The sequence below is a fragment of the Bombina bombina genome, chromosome 6, assembly GCF_027579735.1.
Source record: "Bombina bombina isolate aBomBom1 chromosome 6, aBomBom1.pri, whole genome shotgun sequence".
NCBI lineage: Eukaryota > Metazoa > Chordata > Amphibia > Anura > Bombinatoridae > Bombina > Bombina bombina.
The window spans coordinates 1,119,049,313-1,119,071,719 of record NC_069504.1 but is presented as its reverse complement, the minus strand read 5'-3'; the positions used below and the strand labels follow the sequence as shown (position 1 = coordinate 1,119,071,719).

At 41.2% G+C, this 22,407-nt stretch overlaps 1 protein-coding gene across 1 annotated transcript in view; it reads left to right on the top strand.

The window, feature by feature from the left end:
- The first annotated feature begins 905 nt into the window (after positions 1 to 905).
- BCAT1 (branched chain amino acid transaminase 1) overlaps positions 906 to 22,407 on the top strand; it is a 240,047-nt gene continuing 218,545 nt past the window's right edge. Inside the window, exon 1 of the mRNA XM_053719082.1 lies at positions 906 to 1,097. Coding sequence (XP_053575057.1) covers positions 1,092 to 1,097 — 6 coding nt within the window. The 5' untranslated portion in view covers positions 906 to 1,091. The remainder of the gene's footprint in view (positions 1,098 to 22,407) is intronic.

The following is a 22,407-nucleotide window of genomic DNA, read 5'->3' as shown; positions in this document are numbered from 1 at the left end:
ACAATAGGTAGAGAGTTATACCTAGCAGTGTGTACACGGGGGCACTAATTAAACCCAGCACTGTGCCCCCAATAGGTAGAGAGTTATACCTAGCACTGTGCACACAATAGGTAGAGAGTTATACCTAGCAGTGTGTACACGGGGGCACTAATTAAACCCAGCACTGTGCACCCAATAGGTAGAGAGTTATACCTAGCACTGTGCACACAATAGGTAGAGAGTTATACCTAGCAGTGTGTACACGGGGCACTAGTTATACCTAGCACTGTGCACACAATAGGTAGAGAGTTATACCTAGCAGTGTGTACACAGGGGCACTAATTAAACCCAGCACTGTGCACACAATAGGTAGAGAGTTATACCTAGCTGTGTGTACACGGGGGCACTAATTAAACCCAGCACTGTGCACACAATAGGTAGAGAGTTATACCTAACAGTGTGTACACAGGGGCACTAATTAAACCCAGCACTGTGCACACAATAGGTAGAGAGTTATACCTAGCACTGTGCACACAATAGGTAGAGAGTTATACCTAGCACTGTGCACACAATAGGTAGAGAGTTATACCTAGCAGTGTGTACAGGGGCACTAATTAAACCCAGCACTGTGCACCCAATAGGTAGAGAGTTATACCTAGCAGTGTGTACACGGGGGCACTAGTTATACCCAGCACTGTGCACACAAAGGGTAACAGCCATACACAGCACTGTGCACACAATAGGTAGAGAGTTATACCTAGCAGTGTGTACACGGGGGCACTAGTTATACCCAGCACTGTGCACACAAATGGGCAGCAGCTATGCCCAGCACTATGCACACAGGGAGTAGCAGCTGGCAGCACATGCTGAATCTTTAAGTGAACACCCCTGGCTGATGTAATAGGGGGCGGATGTGAGGGACCAGCAGAGTCAGAGCCTCAAGACTGCAACGTGTCCTGAGTCAGAGTGATTCCTGGGAGTCAGTAACAGCAGTTCACTGACATTATTGGCACCTCACTGACATTATTGGCACCTCACTGGCATTGGCACCTCTGGCATTGGCACCTCACTGGTTCAGCATTGGCACCACCCTGGAATAAGTTCCCTGCACTATGGAGGTAATTAGGGGGATGCGTGACATGGGGGCTTCAGAGGGTGGGCATCAGGCTGACAGTAATCTGAGCACAGGGTCTCCTAATTACTCCCCGCTGATAAACACGTGTATAATTGAGGACATCATCACCAGCACACTGAGCCCATCTGTTCTTATCACAGGAAAGGGAAGCGCTTAGTTCCTGCCTCAAGTTCACATAACTGCTCAGCCCTAAACTGTAACTCCAGGGCCAGCTCTGTCTGTGGCTTGTTGTGTGTGCCATGCAGTGTTTGTTGTGTGTGCCATGCAGTAGTGCTTGTTGTGTGTGCCATGCAGTGTTTGTTGTGTGTGCCATGCAGTAGTGCTTGTTGTGTGTGCCATGCAGTGTTTGTTGTGTGTGCCATGCAGTAGTGCTTGTTGTGTGTTCCATGCAGTGTTTGTTGTGTGTGCGATGCAGTGCTTGTTGTGTGTGCCATGCAGTGTTTGTTGTGAGTGCCATGCAGTAGTGCTTGTTGTGTGTGCCATGCAGTGTTTATTGTGTGTGCCATGCAGTAGTGCTTGTTGTGTGTGCCATGCAGTGTTTGTTGTGTGTGCCATGCAGTAGTGCTTGTTGTGTGTTCCATGCAGTGTTTGTTGTGTGTGCGATGCAGTGCTTGTTGTGTGTGCCATGCAGTGTTTGTTGTGTGTGCGATGCAGTGCTTGTTGTGTGTGCCATGCAGTGTTTGTTGTGAGTGCCATGCAAAGCATATTGTGTGTGCCATGCAGTGTTTGTTGTGTGTGCCATGCAGTGCTTGTTGTGTGTGCCATGCAGTGTCTGTTATGTGTGTACCATACTGTGTTTGTTGTGTGTGTCATGCAGGGGTGTGTGACAGTGCTTGTTGTGTGTGCAATGCAGTGCTTGTGTGTGCCATGCAGTGTTTTTTGTGTGTGCAATGCAGTGTTTGTTGTGTGTGCCATGAAGTGCTTGTTGTGTGTGTCATGCAGTGTTTGTTGTGTGTGACATGTAGTGCTTGTTGTGTGTGTGCCATGCAGTGTTTGTTGTGTGTGCCATGCAGTGCTTTTGTGTGTGTCATGCAATGCTTGTTGTGTTTGTCATGTAGGGGTGTGTGACAGTTTTTGTCGTGTGTGCCATGCATTGCTTGTTGTGTGTGCCATGCAGTGCTTGTTGTGTGTGCCATGCAGTGCTTGTTGTGTGTGCCATGTAGTGCTTGTTGTGTGTGTAATGCAGTGTTTTGTTGTGTGTGTCATGTAGGGGTGTGTGACAGTGCTTGTTGTGTGTGCCATGCTGTGTGCCATGCAGTGCTTGTGTGTGCATGTAATGCAGTGCTTGTTGTGTGTGTCATGCATTGTTTGCTGTGTGTGCCATGCAATACTTGTTATGTGTTTCATGCATTGTTTGTTGTGTGTTTCATGCATTGTTTGTTGTGTGTGTCATGCATTGTTTGTTGTATGTGCCATGTAGTGCTTGTTGTGTGTGTCATGTAGTGTTTGTTGTGTGTGCCATGCAGCGCTTGTTGTGTGTGCAATGCAGTGCTTGTGTGTGTCATGTAGTGTTTGTTGTGTGTGCCATGTTGTGCTTGTTGTGTGTGTGTCATGCAGTGCTTGTTGTGTGTGTTATGTAGTGTTTGTTGTGTGTGCCATGCAGTGTTTGTTGTGTGTGCCATGCAATGCTTGTTGTGTGTGCCATGCAGTTCTTGTTGTGTGTGTCATGCAGTGCTTGTTGTGTGTGCCATACAGGGGTGTGTGACAGTGCTTGTTGTGTGTGTCATGTGGTGTTTGTTGTGTGTGCCATGCAATGCTTGTTGTGTGTGCCATGCAATTCTTGTTGTGTGTGCCATGCAGTGCTTGTTGTGTGTGTCATGCTGTGATTGTTGTCTGTGCAATGCAGTGCTTGTGTGTGTGCCATGCAGGGGTTTGTGACAGTGTTTGTTGTGTGTGCCATGCAGTGCTTGTTCTGTGTACCATGCAATGCTTGTTGTGTGTGCAATGCAGTGTTTGTTGTGTGTGCCATACATTGCTTGTTGTGTGTGTGCCATGCAGTGCTTGTTGTGTGTGCCATGCAGTGCTTGTTGTGTGTGCCATGCTGTGATTGTTGTGTGTGCCATGCAGTGTTTTTTGTATGTGCCATGCAGTGCTTGTTCTGTGTACCATGCAATGCTTGTTGTGTGTGCAATGCAGGGGTTTGTGACAGTGCTTGTTGTGTGTGTCATGCAGTGCTTGTGTGTGCCATGCAGTGCTTGTTGTGTGTGCCATACAGTGTTTGTTGTATGTACCATGCAGTGCTTGTTGTGTGTGCCATGCAATACTTGTTGTGTGTGCCATGCAGTGCTTGTTGTGTGTACCATGCAATACTTGTTGTGTGTGCCATGCAGTGCTTGTTGTGTGTGCCATGCAGTCCTTGTTGTGTGTACCATGCAATACTTGTTGTGTGTGCCATGCAGTGCTTGTTGTGTGTACCATGCAATACTTGTTGTGTGTGCCATGCAGTGCTTGTTGTGTGTACCATGCAATACTTGTTGTGTGTGCCATGCAGTGTTTGTCGTGTGTACCATGCAATACTTCTTGTGTGTGTCATGCAGTGCTTGTTGTGTGTACCATGCAGTGCTTGTTGTGTGTGCCATACAATACTTGTTGTGTGTACCATGCAATACTTGTTGTGTGTGCCATGCAATACTTGTTGTGTGTGCCATGCTGTGATTGTTGTGTGTGCCATGCAATACTTGTTGTGTGTGCCATGCAGTGTTTGTTGTGTGTGCCATACAGTGTTTGTTGTGTGTGCCATGCAATACTTGTTGTGTGTACCATGCAGTGCTTGTTGTGTGTACCATGCAGTGTTTGTTGTGTGTGCCATGCAATACTTGTTGTGTGTGCCATGCAATACTTGTTGTGTGTGCCATGCAGTGTTTGTTGTGTGTGCCATGCAATACTTGTTGTGTGTGCCATACAGTGTTTGTTGTGTGTGCCATGCAATACTTGTTGTGTGTGCCATACAGTGTTTGTTGTGTGTGCCATGCAATACTTGTTGTGTGTACCATGCAGTGCTTGTTGTGTGTACCATGCAGTGCTTGTTGTGTGTACCATGCAGTGTTTGTTGTGTGTGCCATGCAATACTTGTTGTGTGTGCCATGCAGTGTTTGTTGTGTGTGCCATGCAGTGCTTGTTGTGTGTGCCATGCAGTGTTTGTTGTGTCTGCCATGCAGGGTGTGTGTGACAATGCCACTCTGCCTTATAGTGATACTTACATATGCCCCTGCCTATCAACTGCACTAATATGTCTGTACCATGGTCTTATAGTCAGTTATGTCCTATTGCTCTGATTGCCCCTCTTTCCTATAGTGCCCCTCTTGAGTATAATGTCCCCCTGCCCTATAGCTGCAATACTTCCCCATCTGTACTACTTATTGCTTATCTACCCTATAGGGATGTTGTAATAAGATGGTTCCAGTCTGCCCATTTATCTGTTGGTACAAACAAGAATCATGTTTTGTGTTTCTAAAGTGCCAGGCTGCTTATTATATGTAGTCTCACTGTGAGATTAAATCCTGGGTTACCGGGTACCTTGTGTGTGACCCAATATACCGGGAACTGGGTGGCAGACACAGGGACAGCTGGGTATGGAGTTCTCTGCCCTGTCTTTAGATACACAGACACATCCTGACAGCTGCTGATTCTGCCCTGTAAGGTAAATTCTTGCAGTATTACTGCAGCAGGTTTTGCAGAACAGTATCAGAGTACAGAACTTTACCAGAGTACAGAACAGTGCCAGAGTACAGAACTTTACCAGAGTACAGAACAGTATCAGAGTACAGAACTTTATCAGAGTACAGAACTTTATCAGAGTACAGAACAGTATCAGAGTACAGAACAGTGCCAGAGTACAGAACTTTACCAGAGTACAGAACAGTACGAGAGTACAGAACAGAATCAGAGTACAGAACAGTACCAGAGTACAGAACTTTACCAGAGTACAGAACAGTATCAGAGTACAGAACTTTACCAGAGTACAGAACAGTGCCAGAGTACAGAACTTTACCAGAATACAGAACAGTACGAGAGTACAGAACAGAATCAGAGTACAGAACAGTACTAGAGTACAGAACTTTACCAGAGTACAGAACAGTGCCAGAGTACAGAACAGTACTAGAGTACAGAACTTTACCAGAGTACAGAACAGAATCAGAATACATTGATTTCCTGGCATATGAGGTCCGGTTAAGCAAACCACTTGAATTCACTATATACCATATGGTTTTCCCCTGTAAGTAAGGTACATGTTCTGATCCAGTTTGTGTAGGTTTGGAGTTGGGTTTGATCTTTTACTTTGCCTCAATAAACATATACATCTTACAATCAGTTGATAATCCCAGCAGTAACTTCATAATTGTAGGTGCAAATTTAGTTTCATATATCTATAGAGCTATATTGTCCTTAGGAACATATTGTGAAATAGTCTGTCAGTTTCTATACAATGTTGACAATTTACTGTGCAGCTTTCATGGTTTCACCATCTCTGTTTTGCATTGTTTATCTCAAAGGATTTTAAATCAGTATATCATGAATATTGTGTTATTCTCTCTGGGATCAAACTGCTCTCTATTCTCTGTGTCTACTTCTCATTGGTAAAGAATCCAAGAAGGAGCAGCACCACCAAGTAAGCAATTCACACTCCTTATAAGCCCAAAAGGGACACCTGAATAGGTACCAGACCCCTCCCCTTTTGGGCTTATAAGGAGTGTGTTAGGGCTCCACTGTATACCACATGATTAAGGTCAGATAGACCGAAACGTGGTGTTTTTTGACTATATGATGTCCCAACAAAGAAAGATTGAATTGCTTTCTTGGTGGTGCTTCTTGGATTTTTTACTTCTATTTAAGGTTTCTTGGCAGGACCTTTGGAGCGTGCACCTAATTTGCAGATAGTGCTGGGTTTGTTTGTTTGTTATCTACTTCTCATTGGCACAGAGTAACCAGCTCCCTCTCCCAGCTGGAAAGTGCAGCTAACACCTGTTACCTCCTAACAAAGGTTCCCCAACACCACTGTTACACCCCTGTAGCCATAACACTCCTGCCCACTATATAAATGTAATGGTTTTCTGTAATGTATTGTATGTGATATCATGGTGTGTATGCTTATAGCAATCTCCTGTTCAAAACCATCAGCAAAAAAAAAAAAAATAATCTCACAGCAGTTTCTGGGCAATGTTAATTCATTTTCTAAGCTGCTGCAATCTATTCATAAGTAAATCTGCACAAATTACTGACAGGAAAATCTAGTGATGAAAAATGGAACAGGTGCGTTTAGAGACTAATTTTAGGTTTAATGTTTGAGCTATGGTTAAGAATAGGGTTACAGTTAGGATTATGGTTAAAACAGTGCAAGGGTTAAAGGTTATGGCTTAGGTTAGGGTTAATGTCAGGGCTAGTGTTTTGGCTATATTTAGGGTTGCAATTGGGCACAGTGTTGTTATAAGGATAAGGTGAAAACCACGTGGACCACAGATGACTACAATTGATTTAAAGCAAAATTTGCAGTCATCTCTGGCATTCAAGGGGTTAACAGGTGTTTGCAGTGGTAACATTGCTTGGCCCAATTGTGTTCATAATACATTGTGGCTACAGAAACATTGTTGCAGCTGCAATATTATTCACCCTTCATCACTCAACTTCAAACTAAACCTCAGTATCATTCACATAATTATGTATTTTGTTTAACTCCTAACTTCCATGATAAACAAACACAAATAGATACAATACACTAGACAAAATATATTAATAGAGAAGGACCCTGACCCAAAGAGTTTACAATCTAAAGTATGAAACTTTTAAATCCAATAAATTGTAGCATATTTTTGCATCAATTTTAAAATCTTTCTTGATTGTTTAAAATAATTTTCTAGCCTAAAGTCCCTTTCTAAGTTCTGAAGGTTTCTGAAAATTACCATCTGGGCAGCAATTGAAATAAAAGGTGTTGTTGCTAGAATGAACTGAATGCTGCCTCACAGCATGGGGGTATTAATATCAAGAAATCTGATCTTCCAGCCCAAGGCTTTGAGCAAAGGTTATAGAGGTCATCTGCAATTTGAGGATTTTGCAGCTAAGCATGAGACACAAATTCAGCTGTTTCTAGCATTAGCTGGGTGTGATAACCTCTCAAGTACCAATAAATCTCATTTTTATTACCTGGCCAAACCTTTATAACAGGTTTTTACTAAAGTACAATATTTTCATTTAAAGAAAAAAAATATATAAAGTTTTTTTTATTTTTTATTGTATAATAGACACTCCACATAATTGCTTTATATTACACTTTTATTATTCTGATTGAGTATCATTTAAAAAGAAAAAGAAAGAAAGAAAACATCCAATTCATTTTCAGATTAGCCTATTTCTCTTAGTATCCTTTGTTGAAACTTAGCTAGTTTCCATGAGAGCATACCGAGGTAGACTCAGGAGCCTGCACTTTTTTTTGCATCATGTTACAGATAGCTAGACAGCTAAGGCTACCCCCACCTCCCTAAAACCTCACCTCTGTTGTTTCTCAGTGGTTTTGGGCTCCTCAGAGCAACCACAATCCCTGGAAGCTTTTGTTTGCTTGTCTTGTGAAGAGCTGGTGTATGATCAGGAAAACCCTCCTAGGCTGGCCGGGCTCCTGGAACTCCCGGTCGACCGCCTCACAACGGACACCTGCCTAACCCCTCTCAGGCTGTCCAGGCTCCTTTAACTCCCGGTCGGCCACAGGACAGCAGGACACCCGCTAACTTTACCCCTGGTTGCTCCAGCAACCATGTGCCCCAGAGCTCCGCTCTTTTAGGGATTAGTAGCCGCTAGGGAGAACAAGAGGTGGAGGAATTACCGGAGGGGAGCTGCTTTGGGAACTGGGGGTTTTGGACACCCCTACCCCCATAACTTCAACTTCACCCCAAAACCATCACCACTGTGTCCTGGGATTCTGTGGGACTATGGTTGCTATGGAGGCGCCGGTCAGTCTGGAGGGACGGGAATGGCAGGAAAACTGTGGCATTGTCTCCCTGTTTTATCAAGATGTGTGTGTGTGTGTGTATAAAAGATGTGTGTTTGTCCCAATAAACTCAGTTCCTGTTTCACCTGAATGCTAGTCTGTCTAGTTATTTGGGTGGGCTCCTGCTAGAATCACTTTCCTGGGCTACATAGCAGCCTGTTCCAGGCAGAGGAAGGACCGTCAGGTAGAGCTACCCAGTCTGTGTAGCTGGAGTCTGCCACAGGATAGGACCCTGAATACTGGTGCTGTCAGGCATCAGGGGTGGCTACAGGCTGTGGTCACTTGCCAGCTACATAGCTGCAGTTGGCAGGGAGGAAGCAGGACCCATTTGGCAGAGATACCCAGTCGGGGTAGCTGGAGTATCCATCACATTGGCTGGCAGCGGGGGGATCTGCTTCTTTTACAAGGTTCCTGCTGACAGAGGAGAAGCGCCACAGTAGTAAATATGGAGGCAGAGTTCCTAGGGAGAGTACAGGAGGTGCTGGCACAGCTAGACGGTCCTATTTACCAACAGGACATGCTGGAACAGAGGGACCTGATTTGCCGGGACCTCTGGTGGGAGGCTCTTCAACAGGAGCGGGACAATGGAAAGGTCCTCCCCACGAATGACACAAGGTTCCGGGTTCGGCAGACCAGGAGAGTGCCTTTCCTGGGAGAATAGCCAAAGAAGGAATGGCTATCTGTTTTACATAGACTGATCCAGCAAGAGATGTGGGTGGAGGACGGATATCAGGCCCTCCAATGGCTCACTATGCAAGCCCAGCCATGGCTGGAGGATGGCTCCCCCACAGAGGGCTTTGGCTTTGGTGGCCCTGGATTGCTATTTACAAAAAGGACAGAGAACCCACAGTTTGGGAGCGCGATGGACCAGGGTCTGGAGGATATCTCTGGGCTCCAAGAGGAACTGCTGGATCTCTTGGAGGAATCCTGGCTACTAGACGATCTGGATTTTATAATTGATCAGGAAGAGGCACTGGTCAAGGAATACAAGAGGCTGCTAGATCTTGTAAGCAGCATGTCAAGGGCATACAGATCTGGGGTGCAGCCCTCTGGGATTCATGGAGCTCAACCGTGGAGGAGTGGCAACAAAGAAAAAGGGAACCAGGGCTTCTGGATCCTGATCAGCAGTCTGGCTCTGAGCTTATAGACTTGGACAAGGGAGCCACCCCAGCAGAAGCGCTGACAACAGGGCAGAGAGCCGCCGGCCTATGCCCAGCACCTGTAACAGCTCCAGGAAACCAGGGAGAGGAGGTAGGCTTCCTCCCTCCCCTTACACAGAACCTCTTCCCGGCAGAGGAGATAGTCGGTCTCTCTCCCCAGCGGCAGAGCCATCCCCTGGGAGTGGAGGTAGTCATCCTCTCTCCCCTTACAGAGAACCCCTTGCAGGGAGAGATGGATGTCGATAACCCTCCCCTTACACAGAACCCCTTCCTGGGAGAGGAGACAGTCGGTCTCTCTCCCCAGCGGCAGAGCCAGGAGCCGGGAGAGGAGACAGTCGGTCTCTCTCCCCAGCGGCAGAGCCATCCCCTGGGAGCAGAGGTAGTCATCCTCCCTCCCCGTAAGCAGAACCCCTTCCCAGGAGAGGAGACAGTCGGTCTCTCTCCCCAGAAGCAGAGCCAGGAGCAGGGAGAGGAGACAATCAGTCTCTCTCCCCAGCGGCAGAGCCAGGAGCTGGGCGAGGAGACAGTCGGCCTCTCTCCCCAGCGACAGAGCCATCCCCTGGGAGCGGAGGTAGTCATCCTCCCTCCCCATAATCAGAACCCCTTTCTGGGAGAGGAGACAATCAGTCTCTCTCCCCAGCGGCAGATCCATCCTTCGGGAGCAGAGGTTGTCGTCCTCCCTCCCCTTACAGAGAACCCCTTGCAAGGAGAGACGGGTATCGATATCTCTCCCCAGCGGCAGAATCCCTTTCTGGGAGAGGAGACAGTTGGTCTCACTCCACAGTGGCAGCACAGTTTCCCATGGAGCGGAGGTAGCAGACCTTCCTCCCCAGAGGTAGAACTCCTTCTCGGAGAAGAGACAGACAGTCTCTCCCCTCAGTAGCTTTGCAGGGTCTCTACCCTTTTCTTGTCCCAGAGTATTTCTCACCGGCGTTGCATTAGGCAAGGAGGAGAAAAGCTTATACAGTTGGTGCCACATGTTTGGGCACCCAAGCTTTGCGTGCCCCACCAAGGAGAAACATCCCCCTCTGGTCTGGGGTGGGTCCGCCGGTACTAAACTGAGTGTCATGGAGAGAGGCAGTGTGGCCCTGGAACTTGAGGACCCTGGAACTTGTGGGACAGCAATTGTTTGGGAGCTTGCCTTGGCAAACTTGTTTGGGACATTGCATTGTGTGACTGTCCCTGCGCCTAGGGCGCAGGGTATAAATACCAGCAGGAACCCCCCCAGAATGCACCAAGCTCTAGAGAGTTGGGATAACCTCTCCCAGCAACCAAGAAGTGGAGGGCCACCATCGGACAGCCCCAGGCCGACCCGTTAAGGGTCTAGCCGGGTCTGCCGAACTGGAGGGGGGAGATGTCACGGATACCAGACAGCTAAGGCTACTCCCCCACCCCCTCTACAACCTCACCCCTGTTGTTTCTCAGTGTTTTGGGGCTCCTCAGAGCAACCACAATCCCTGGAAGCTTTTGTTTGCTTGTCTTGTGAAGAGCTGGTGTATGACCAGGAAAACCCTCCTAGGCTGGCCGGGCTCCTGGAACTCCCGGTCGAACGCCTCACAACGGACACCCACCTAACCCCTCTCAGGCTGTCTGGGCTCCTGGAACTCCCAGTCAGCCACAGGACAACAGGACACTCGCTAACTTTACCCCTGGTCGCTCCAGCAACCATGTACCCCAGAGCTCCGCTGTTTTGTGGATTAGTAGCCGCCAGTGATGTGCAGTCACTAGAGGCAGGTGAGGCAGTGCTTCACCTCTCATATGGGCAAAAATATATTTTTTTTATTGGCTTTAAAAAAAAAATTGTAAATTTTTTCCCCCAGCATTTTTTTTTCTCACAGCTATATGTTGTGCAATGAAGAGGCACAATCAGGTCTGCCCACCATTACACAACATGCTGCGCCATCTACTGGATGCAAGTGGTTAAGATCATTGCATGGCTCATTAACTGCTTATTTGAGGCAGTCCTATTTGGGCTGAACCAATCCAGCGAGAGGCATTAGTAAGTGGAACATAGGGTTGGGGCTGGATGTTAAATCATATAAAACAAAACAAAAAATGCAAAAAAACAACTTTCATATATTTTGTTGCTGTCCTGTGAAGCTGCTAGCTTTGCTAAAGTGAAAAAGAGAGTTCTGTTCTTCCCCTCTAAGTGCAGTGGAATGTGCCACTGTCACTTCCTGAATCCTTACAGAGCAGGAGAGAGGCACAGAGAGCAGTGTTTCACCTACATCTTATTAAAGTAAGATTTTACTGAAAGATTCTGTTAGTGAAAATGATAATTTAATGAATGTGGTTTAGTGTTTGTTTACTCTTTTATAGCAGGGTCGTTTTTGTATTTTGTTTACTCAAACTTTACACCCACTAACTTAGCAGCTTGCCTCTGTACTTCACACTAAATTATAGACTAATTTTCTGAACTCTCTGTAGCTCTGCTGTTTTATTACTTTTTTACATCTCTCTCCTTATGTGTTGTTCTCCCCCATGGTCTCTTTCTCTCTATGTCTCTCTTCCTCCCCCTCTGACTCTCATCCCTTATGTAATGAAAGAATCTATAAGCATAATTTGCAGCATTAAAGTAAAAAGTATGTTTTAAACATATTTTAATGGGCATGGATTTCTAGATCTCATAATCAGAGCAAGCATTGTGTTATCTGGCAAGTGTTTCTGTTACAATCCTTTTACACTAAAATTAGATGTTTACTAAGTTGACCAGTTTTCCAAGACACCATTTAAAGGGACATGAAACCCATATGAAACCCATATGCAAATTTAAATAACTTTCCAATTTACATCTAATATCTAATTTTCTTTATTCTTTTGATGTCCTTTGTTGAAAATCATATCTAAATATGCGCAGTAGCTGCTGATTGGTGGCTGCACATGCACATAGATACCTCATGTGATTGGCTCACCCATGTGCATTGCTATTTCTTCAACAAAGGATATCTAAAGAATGAAGGCGTATCCTAGCCACTGCCTCACCATCCTCTGACGTCACTGCACGTCACTGGTAGCCGCTAGGGAGGACAAGAGGTAGGGGAATTACCAGAGAGGAGCTGCTTTGGGAACCGTGGGTTTTGGACACCCCTACCCCCATAACTTCAACTTCACCCCAAAACCGTCACCACTGTGTCCTGGGATTCTGTGGGACTATGGTTGCTATGGAGTCGCTGGTCAGTCTGGAGGGGTGGGAATGGCGGGATAACTGTGGCATTGTCTCCCTGTTTTATCAAGATGTGTGTGTGTATAAAAGATGTGTGTTTGTCCCAATAAACTCAGTTCTTGTTTCACCTGAATGCTAGTCTGTCTAGTTATTTGGGTGGGCTCCTGCTAGAATCACTTTCCTGCACTACATAGCAGCCGGTTCCAGGCAGAGGAAGGACCCTCAGGTAGAGCTACCCAGTCTGGGTAGCTGGAGTCTGCCACAGGGTGGGACCCTGTATACTGGTGCTTTCGGGCATCAGGGGTGGCTACAGGCTGTGGTCACTTGCCAGCTACATAGCTGCAGTCAGCAGGGAGGAAGCAGGACCCGTTTGGCGGAGCTACACACTTGCACGCTCCAGAACCTACCTCAGTATGCACTCATGTAAAGAGGCTACATTTCTACATGTGAACAACTTCAATTTGACAATAGGAATATATTGAAATTTTATTTGTTTTAAAAAAAATACAATACTCTATCTGAATCATAAAAGTTCCATGTCCCTTTAAAGGGACAGTGTACAGTAAAATTGTGTTTCCCTTAATGTATTTCCAATGACTTAATATACCAGCTGCAGAGTATAAAATGTATGAGAAATGGCATTTTCAGGTTTATTTGTGGATATTTAATTGCTGGTTTTGTGCTTTGAAACCACACCCTATTGAAAAGGGTTGACCTTGCAGTTAAAATGAGATCTCATTATGTTATCACGTTATGTACACACACTTGCTTTTTTATCTTATGTTTGTTTGTAAACCAAACCCCAAAACTTAGAGAACAATGACAAATTATCATTTTATTAGTTATCTCTTCTACCCCTACTGGGAGTGTAATTTCTTCTGCTGGCTGTGTTTACATTGCCTGTCAATAACTTGGACTTAAAGGGACAGTCTACCATAGAATTGTTATTGTGTTAAAAGATACATAATCCCTTTATTACCCATTCCCCAGTTTTGCATAACCAACACAGTTATATTAATACACTTTTTACCTCTGTGATTTCCTTGTATCTAAGCCTCTTCTGACAGCGCCCTGATCACATGATTTTTTATTTATTATCTATTGAGTTGCATTTAGTACTGTGTCGTGCTAACTCTTTAATAACTTCTCGGGCGTGAACGCAATGTTAGCTATATGGCCCACATGAACTAGCAGTCTCCTGTGGTGAAAAGCTAATAAAAAAGCATGTGATAAGAGGCTGTCTATAGTAGCTTAGAAACAGGCAGAAATTTAGGGAATTAAATGTTATAAAGTTTATTAATACAACAATGTTGGTTGTGCAAAGCTGGCAAATGGGTAGTAAAGGCATTATCTATATTTTTAAACAATAACAATTTTAGTGTAGACTGTCCCTTTAAGTCCAAAAACGTTCAGTATAGGTGGGGATACCACAGGCTAAATCAGCTATTTCAAATGCTGAAATGAAGGTAAATGAGCTACTTGTAAACAATTCAATACTCTACAGCAGGTAAAATAGATAATTTGGAACAAATTAAAGGGGAGAGCAATTTGGGGCTAAACTGTCCCTTTAAAGTCACATAGTTTCATTTTGTGCAGCTGTTTCAGATTTTCATTGCAGGATATTGTGCACTGTCAGGTGTGGCTCCCTGTTGTGAGACTGGATACGGTTTATGCTTTCTTTGGCAAGTCGAACACTGAATAGTCACATTTGTAATGGTTGCTTCTTTAACCACATGACAGGTTATATGTGCTTGGCTTATATCCATTTAACCCCTTGATGGCCAGATATTGCTGTAATTTCGTTGCACAGCACTAAATGGAGCAATAATACATTGATTGGACATGCGTTTAATAAACTTTTATATTACACTATCTTATAAAGGAGTCATTTCTCTTTTTTGCTGTATATATTCTCCAGCACCAAGGTTAGTAATGCACTCAGTCACCCTAAACACGTCCTGTATATTACTCAGTCAGTTCATAAGAAAGATAGAATTATTCTAATGAGTTTAATTGCAACAATCAAGCTGAGGCTTTAAAGGGACAGTCTACTCCAGAGTTTGTTTTGTTTAAAAAGATAGATAATCCCTTTAATACCATTCCTCAGTTTTGCATAACCAACACACTTATATTAATACACTTTTTACCTCTGTGATTATCTTCTATCTAAGTCTCTGCAGACTGCCCCCTTATCTCAGTTCTTTTTACAAACTTGTATTTAAGCCAATTAGTGCTGACACATGAATATCTCCATGAGGTTAAGCACAAGGTTATCTACATGGTGCACACGAACTAGTACTGTCTGGCTGGGAAAAGCTAATAAAATGCACTGAGATAAGAGGCATTCTGTAGTAGCGCAGAGACAGGCAGACATTTATAAGTTTATAAGTTATAAAATATATTAATATAAGAATGTTGTGCAAAGCTGGGGGATGGGTAGTAAAAGCGTTAGCTATCTTTTTAAACAATAAAAAATTTCTGTAGCAGACTGTCCCTTTAAGAGATAGTCCCAGAAGATAATACTTTAAATAAATACATCACGGGGTAACTTTTGCTCCTGGTTATAGTGAACATTGTACTTAACGTTTTGGTGGTGGCAGTAACCTCTCTGCCAATCCCTTCACTGGCTTCCTCTTGCCTCTAGGATCAAACACAAATTTCTCACTCTGACATACAAAGCCCTCAACTGCACTGCTCCCCCCTACATCTCAGAACTTGTCTCCAGATACTTTCCCTCCCGTCCCCTTTACTCTTCTCATGACCTCCTACTCTCCTCCTCTCTTGTTACCTCCTCACATTCCCGTTTACAGGACTTCTCCAGACTGGCTCCCATCTTATGGAACTCTCTGCAAGACTCTCCCTTAGTTTTAACAACTTCAAGAGCTCCATAAAGACTCTACTGTTCAGTGATGCTTACAACCTACGCTAACCTTTCTTTATACCAGTTCCTCTCCTCCATCGCTATCCCCTGTACCCCCTTAGCATGTAAGCCTAAGAGTCCAGTTGTTTGTTGATCACCTTCTTAAGAGCTGACTACAACAGTACGACTCTTGGCAGGGCCCTCTACCCATTTGATCCCTATAATTGTTTTGTTGTACTCTGCCTTTGTTTACAGCGCTGCGGAATCTGTTGGCACTCTACAAATAACCAATAATAATAATAAAATCATGAATCATGAAAGTTTAATTTTGACTAGACTTCCTTTAAGGACAAATCAGTCATGATTAAGGACGAACAAGTCATGATTAAGGACAAACAAGTCATGATTAAAGACTGTTTGAACTGTACCTTTATAATTTATATATCAACCTTTTGTTTATGTGATCTTCAATATGTGTGACTTATGACTCATGATATCCAATCTAGGATCAGGGAGCATATTTCCAGTATTAGAATAGATACTGTGTCCACCCCTTTAGTAGAACATTTTGTACAATATCACAATAAATCAGCTGACACTTTTTGTTGGTGTGCCATTGAGAAGGTATATAGACACAAGAGAGGCCGTGATACTATTAAAGAGATTAAATATGAGAGAGATGTTTTGGATATTTAGATTATGAACAAGGGTACATTCAGGGTTAAATTCTGAATACAATATCATTAATTATTGGCAATAAATGCTAGACACATCTTTGAAATTATATTAAAGGGACATGAAACCCAAGAATATTCTTTCATGATTCAGATAGAGCATACACTTTTAAACAACTTTCCAATTTACTTCTATTATCTTATTTGCTTTATTCTCTTGGTATCCTTTGTTGAAAAACATATATAGATAGGCAGAGGAGCTTGGAGCAAGCTACTGATTGGTGACTGAACTTGTGTGCCCATTTTATTGGCTTACAAATGTGTTCATCTAGCTCCCAGGAGTGCATTGCTGCTTCTTCAATAAAAGATACCAAGAGAATGAAGCAAAATTGATAACAGAAGAAAATTGGAAAGTTGTTTAATTTATGTGAATTGATGAAAGAAAAAAGTGGGGCTTCATGTCCATTTATCTTGTGATTTGTTAGTAATTAATAATCATATATAGACACATGTATAGGCTCATAGCACACTAAATATAAATGTTATAGCAATGTCTATTGTGGATCTGAACATTATGGTCAAAAATATTAATATATTGGTGTTACAAAGTATTGTGGGTTTTTGTTATTGAATTAATTTATTGTAAGAATAATTTATTTATAGTATGACTCTCACTTGTAATTTATGATTTGTTTGTTGAGTTAACCTAATGTTAGTTCACTTTACTGGATAGTTTACGATTACTACACGGAATGCAGTTTGTTATGCTATTGTTTGGTAATGTTCCTTTTAGGCGATGGTCTGAATTGAGTGAAAAAATTGGTGGTCGAAAGGGCCAATCGTTTTGATTCCATAGTTTTTTAAAGTGATGAAACAATTTATTTTTTAAGTGATGAAACAATTTTATTATGAATACATTGTCTACCGAAACGCGTCTTGGCACACGCATATTTTTTTATAACTTTTTGTACTTTCTATGGAGACTAATAAAAGTTACGTTTATTATATTGCTGTAAGCCCTATCTGTGTAGAAAAGAGTAATTTTATTTACAGTATCTCACAAAAGTGAGTACTCCCCTCACATTTTTGTAAATATTTTATGATATCTTTTCATGTGACAACACTGAAGAAATGACACTTTGCTACAATGTAAAGTAGTGAGTGTACAGCCTGTATAAAAGTGTAAATTTGCTATCCCCTCAAAATAACTCAACACACAGCCATTAAAGTCTAAACCATTGGCAACAAAAGTAAGCACACCCCTAAGTGGAAATGTACAAATTGGGCCCAAAGTGTCAATATTTTGTGTGGCCACCATTATTTTCCAGCACTGCTTTGGCCCTCTTGGGCATGGAGTTCACCAGAGCTTAACAGGTTACCACTGGAGTCCTCTTCCATTCCTCCATGACAACATCACAAAGCTGGTGGATGTTAGAGACCTTGCGCTCCCCCACCTTCCATTTGAGGATGCCCCACAGATGCTCAGTAGGCACGGTTTAGGTCTGGAGACATGCTTGGCCAGTCCATCACCTTTATCCCTGCGTCCCAGTCTCCGAAGGGAGGGGATCATGCTCTGCTTCAGTATGCATAATAAAAACAAAAAAGAGGTGCTCAGAAATGTCCTATATGAGCTTCAATCTAAACCAACCTTTACCTAGGTATAGTAACAAAATAATAGTAAAACTTCAAAAAATATAGATGAGGAGCGCTCAGCAAAGGAGCAATATAGGACTGGAGGGTGATAAACAAAGCCAACAACTCTTAGATTTGTAAAAATATATAACAACAATTTTATTATATCACTTAAACAATAGCAAACAAATAATAAAAACTTGTTAGATCAATATTAAGAAAAAAGCTTCAGAATGTAACCATTCATGTTGGCATTCAAGGTTCCCTCAATGAACTGTAGCTCCTCAGTGCTGACAGCACTCATGCAGGCCCAGACCATGACACTCCCACCACCATGCTTGACTGTAGGCAAGACACACTTGTCTTTGTACTCCTCACCTGGTTGCCACCACACACGCTTGACACCATCTGAACCAAATAAGTTTATCTTGGTCTCATCGGACCACGTGACATGGTCCCAGTAATCCATGTCCTTAGTCTGCTTGTCTTCAGCAAACTGTTTGCAGGTTTTCTTGTGCATCATCTTTAGAAGGGGCTTCCTTATGAGATGACAGCCATGCTGACCAATTTGATGCAGTGTGCGGCATGTGGTCTGTGCACTTGCAGGCTGAGTGGAACCTGTCCTGTGAAACCGCTGTGTGGTCTTGCCCACCGTGCTGCAGCTCAGTTTCAGGGTCTTGGCAATCTTCTTATAGCCTAGGCCATCTTTATGTAGAGCAACAATTCTTTTTTTCAGATTCTCAGAGAGTTATTTGCCATGTGGTGCCATGTTGAACTTCCAGTGACCAGTGTGAGTGATAACATCAAATTTAACACACCTGCTCCCCATTCACACCTGAGATCTTGTAACACTAACAAGTCACATGACACCGGGGAGGGAAAATGGCTAATTGGTCTAGATATTAATGGCTATGTGTTGAGTTATTTTGAGGGGAGAGCAAATTTACACTGTTATACAGGCTGTACACTCACTACTTTACATTGTAGCAAAGTGTCATTTCTTCAGTGTTGTATCATGAAAAGATATAATAAAATATTTACAAAAATGTGAGGGGTGTACTCACTTTTGTGAGATACTGTGTATATATATATATATATATATATATATATATATACATACAGTGTGTATGTGTATATATATATATATATATATATATATATATATATATATATATATATATATATATATATACACTGTATCTCAGTCACAATCATTTTACAGCACATTTGATGAAGTATGGATATTAAAAAGACCAATTAGTTAAACCAGTAGACATTTGACTTTCCTTTAGCAATTTTATACCTAAGTGTGCTTCTTTACAATAGTTCTAGTTAGAATAAACTGCCTACAAGTATTTATATAAAGCGCCTCCTATTACCAGGAATGACAAACACATTTTAACCCCTGGGCAGCAACAAATGACATAATAATAGCTTATGCACTTACTGTTAACATAAAGCCGCTAATTGTCTGGCCCCAGAGAGCAGTAAGGCTATGTGTAATTCATTGAGAGCAAGTGTACAGTGTTGCAAATCCTCAGTCAAATGCACATTCTGTTCTAGTAACTTTGCTATCAGTGAAACAGAGCTGCAGTCATTGTCATAAATAGTGAACTCTGGGAATGTTATCTGTGCATCTGTAGGGACAGTTCTGAGAAGGACTAAACTACCCACTTGTGAAGAGCAGATGTATGTGATAACAAAAATACAAAATAAAGGATATTAAATACAGGAAGTGTGATAAGACAGATATGTTGAAGGGACATGAAACACAATTTCTTTCATGATTCAGAAAGAGAATGCAATTTTAAACAACTTTCAAATTTGCTTCTATTACCTAATTTGTTTAATTCTCTTGATATCTTTTGTTGAAAAGGATACCTAGGTAGGTTCAGGAGCTGCTGATTGGTGGCTGCACATATATGCCTCATGTTATTGGCTCACCCATGTTCATTGTTGTTTCTTCAATAAAGGATACCAAAAAACCAAAGTACTTTAGAATATAGAAGGAAATTGGAAAGTTGTTTAAAATCACATGCTCTATTTGAATCTTGAAAGACAAAATTTGGATTTGGTGTCCCTTTAAGGTATTGGTTTGAATTTAGTGAATAGAAGGCTTTGATTCAATGTTTACAATGAAATTCTTCACAGAGTAGTAGATACATGAAATGCTGTCCCAGCATCAGAAGAAACAGAAACATTTGTCTTTTGTTTTGTTTTTTAATCTGGATTCTAACAAAGGTCCAGCTCAAATGAAATGTTTAGGGTTTAAACCCTTCCTACATAAGCCTTATTAGTATGGTATATCGCTTGTGATATTAAGTTTCTTGGTTCAAATCCCACTGATTCCATTGTGTTTTTTTTAATTTACAATAGATAATGTGTAAGAAGCAAGTCCTTTTAACGTAAGGTTGTACACTATACATTCATTTATTTATAACCACTGTTATATCAGTTACTTGTTAGAAGCATTAGGTACAAACATTAGAGGGATGTAGATTTACAAAACGTTCTGTATTGTTTCATACATTTGTGCAAATAATTCTCATGCAAAGTGACAGTTAACAGTTACATTTTGTAATATACATTATTTTATAATGTAGTTAAAAACAAAACAAAAAAACATTGCAACATATTTCTGTTTATTTGATCACTTCCAGTTACAAAATAAGTTTTCCAATTCCAAAAAATGATAGAGCACATGACGGGTTTCATTTCACAAGCCTAAACCTCAACCATATATATCTCTAATTGGCCTTAGTGCAAATAATTAGATAAGAACTACAAAATGATGTAAAGTTTGCTAACATAATGCCAGTATCTAGCTGTGTTATGTTTGGAGATTGATTTTTGAAAAATAGTTGTAGCAAACAATAAAATATATTTGGAATTGCAAGGAATTTACTGTCCCTTTAAAACGACTCCCCTCCTATTAAATTAGAAGTCTCGTGACCCAGGACTTCTATGATTAAGTTAGCGCTGGTCTTGATATAACCATTGCTAGAGGTACCCAAGTAAATGGTTTGTGAAGACAAATAAAGGTCTGCGTGACGTTTGGTTTGTTAGAAACTGGAAGAAATATCAATATTGTCTGTAGGGAAAAGTACACAAATGGCTCCTTTTACATCATGTGAATCCTGTATGACTGGTTTTATTATATAAATTATCTGTTAGTTAATTATTTTCATAAGACTCCAACATGTGAGCTGCAGCTGAAATTGTAGAGATTCGCCCAGATACCACCCATACATCCAGTGACATGGCAGCTCACTCACACACCTGGGGGAGATCAAGATATAAAGGGTATTCATTTAATAGGACACACATGTATGGCAGTCTAATGTATTGGATAATTTTGTTTTCCCACTATTGCTTGCATATAGCTATGTGTTTAACCACTAATCAGTAGCTAGCTCTAAGTAGTGCATTACTCTTTATGAGCCTACCTAGGTATGTTTTTCAACAGAGGATACCAAAGGAACTAAGTAAATGTAATAATAGAAGCAAAACGTCTCTTAAAATTGCATGCTCTGTCTGATCAATGAAAGTTTAAATTTGACTTTACTGCCCCTTTATCTATTTTCTTTATTTAATCTAAAATATGGCATGTATAACTAAAATTAATGTTATGAAAAAAATGTAATGCTTGTGATGCAAGTCACTCTCTACCAATAGAATTGTAGGAGTTTCCTTTTTAGCGAATGAATAGTCTCTCCCCAAGTTTTAATTCTATATCAACATAGACAACATTCATGTCATTTACCCCCAAAAAATCAAATGTAACCCAACTTTTTTCATGTAAAAATATGTTTCACATATTTAAATATTGCTCTTTCCCATAGAAGATAGAATTTTTTTTCCTGCTTAATGACCCATAAGTAACTGTGTGTACAAATCTGAATTTGTCAAAAGTAAACACATAATCAGAGCTGTCTGTGTCATTGTGCAAAGCCATTGCTGTTTTTATCAAGCAAGCAATGGGTGATTTCAGGACAATGCCCAATAAAACATAATCAAACAGCGAGCTGTGATCACAGCATATTATGGTTATATATGTCCCCACACAAACATTTATATATATATATATATATATATATATATATATATATATATATATATATATATATATATATACACACACTATATATACATACATACACTACACACACACTATATATATACACACACACTATATATACATACATACACTACACACACACTATATATACATACATACACTACACACACACTATATATATACACACACACTATATATACATACATACACTACACACACACTATATATACATACATACACTACACACACACTATATATACATACATACACACACACTATATATATATATACATACACACACTCACTATATATACATACACACACACACTATATATACATACACACAAACTATATATACATACATACACACACTGTGAAGTGCATTGCATATTATGTCTACACATATATCATTTTTTTAATTGTTATTTTTATTGATTTTCAGAATAAATAAACCTAACAATAACACAATAACAATACGTACACAGTAGATCTTTAGAACACAGAGTTTTACATCCAAGTTGTTCATACATTGATTATAGAAAATACAATATATTAGTTCAGAACTATTTTTGTAGTAAACAGTAATAAACACATAAATACATATACAATATATATATATCTTCCATGTGTATCTGCACTTTATGTATACAGTATATATATATATATATATATATATATATATATATATATATATATATATATATATATATATATATATATATATATATATATATATATATATATATATGT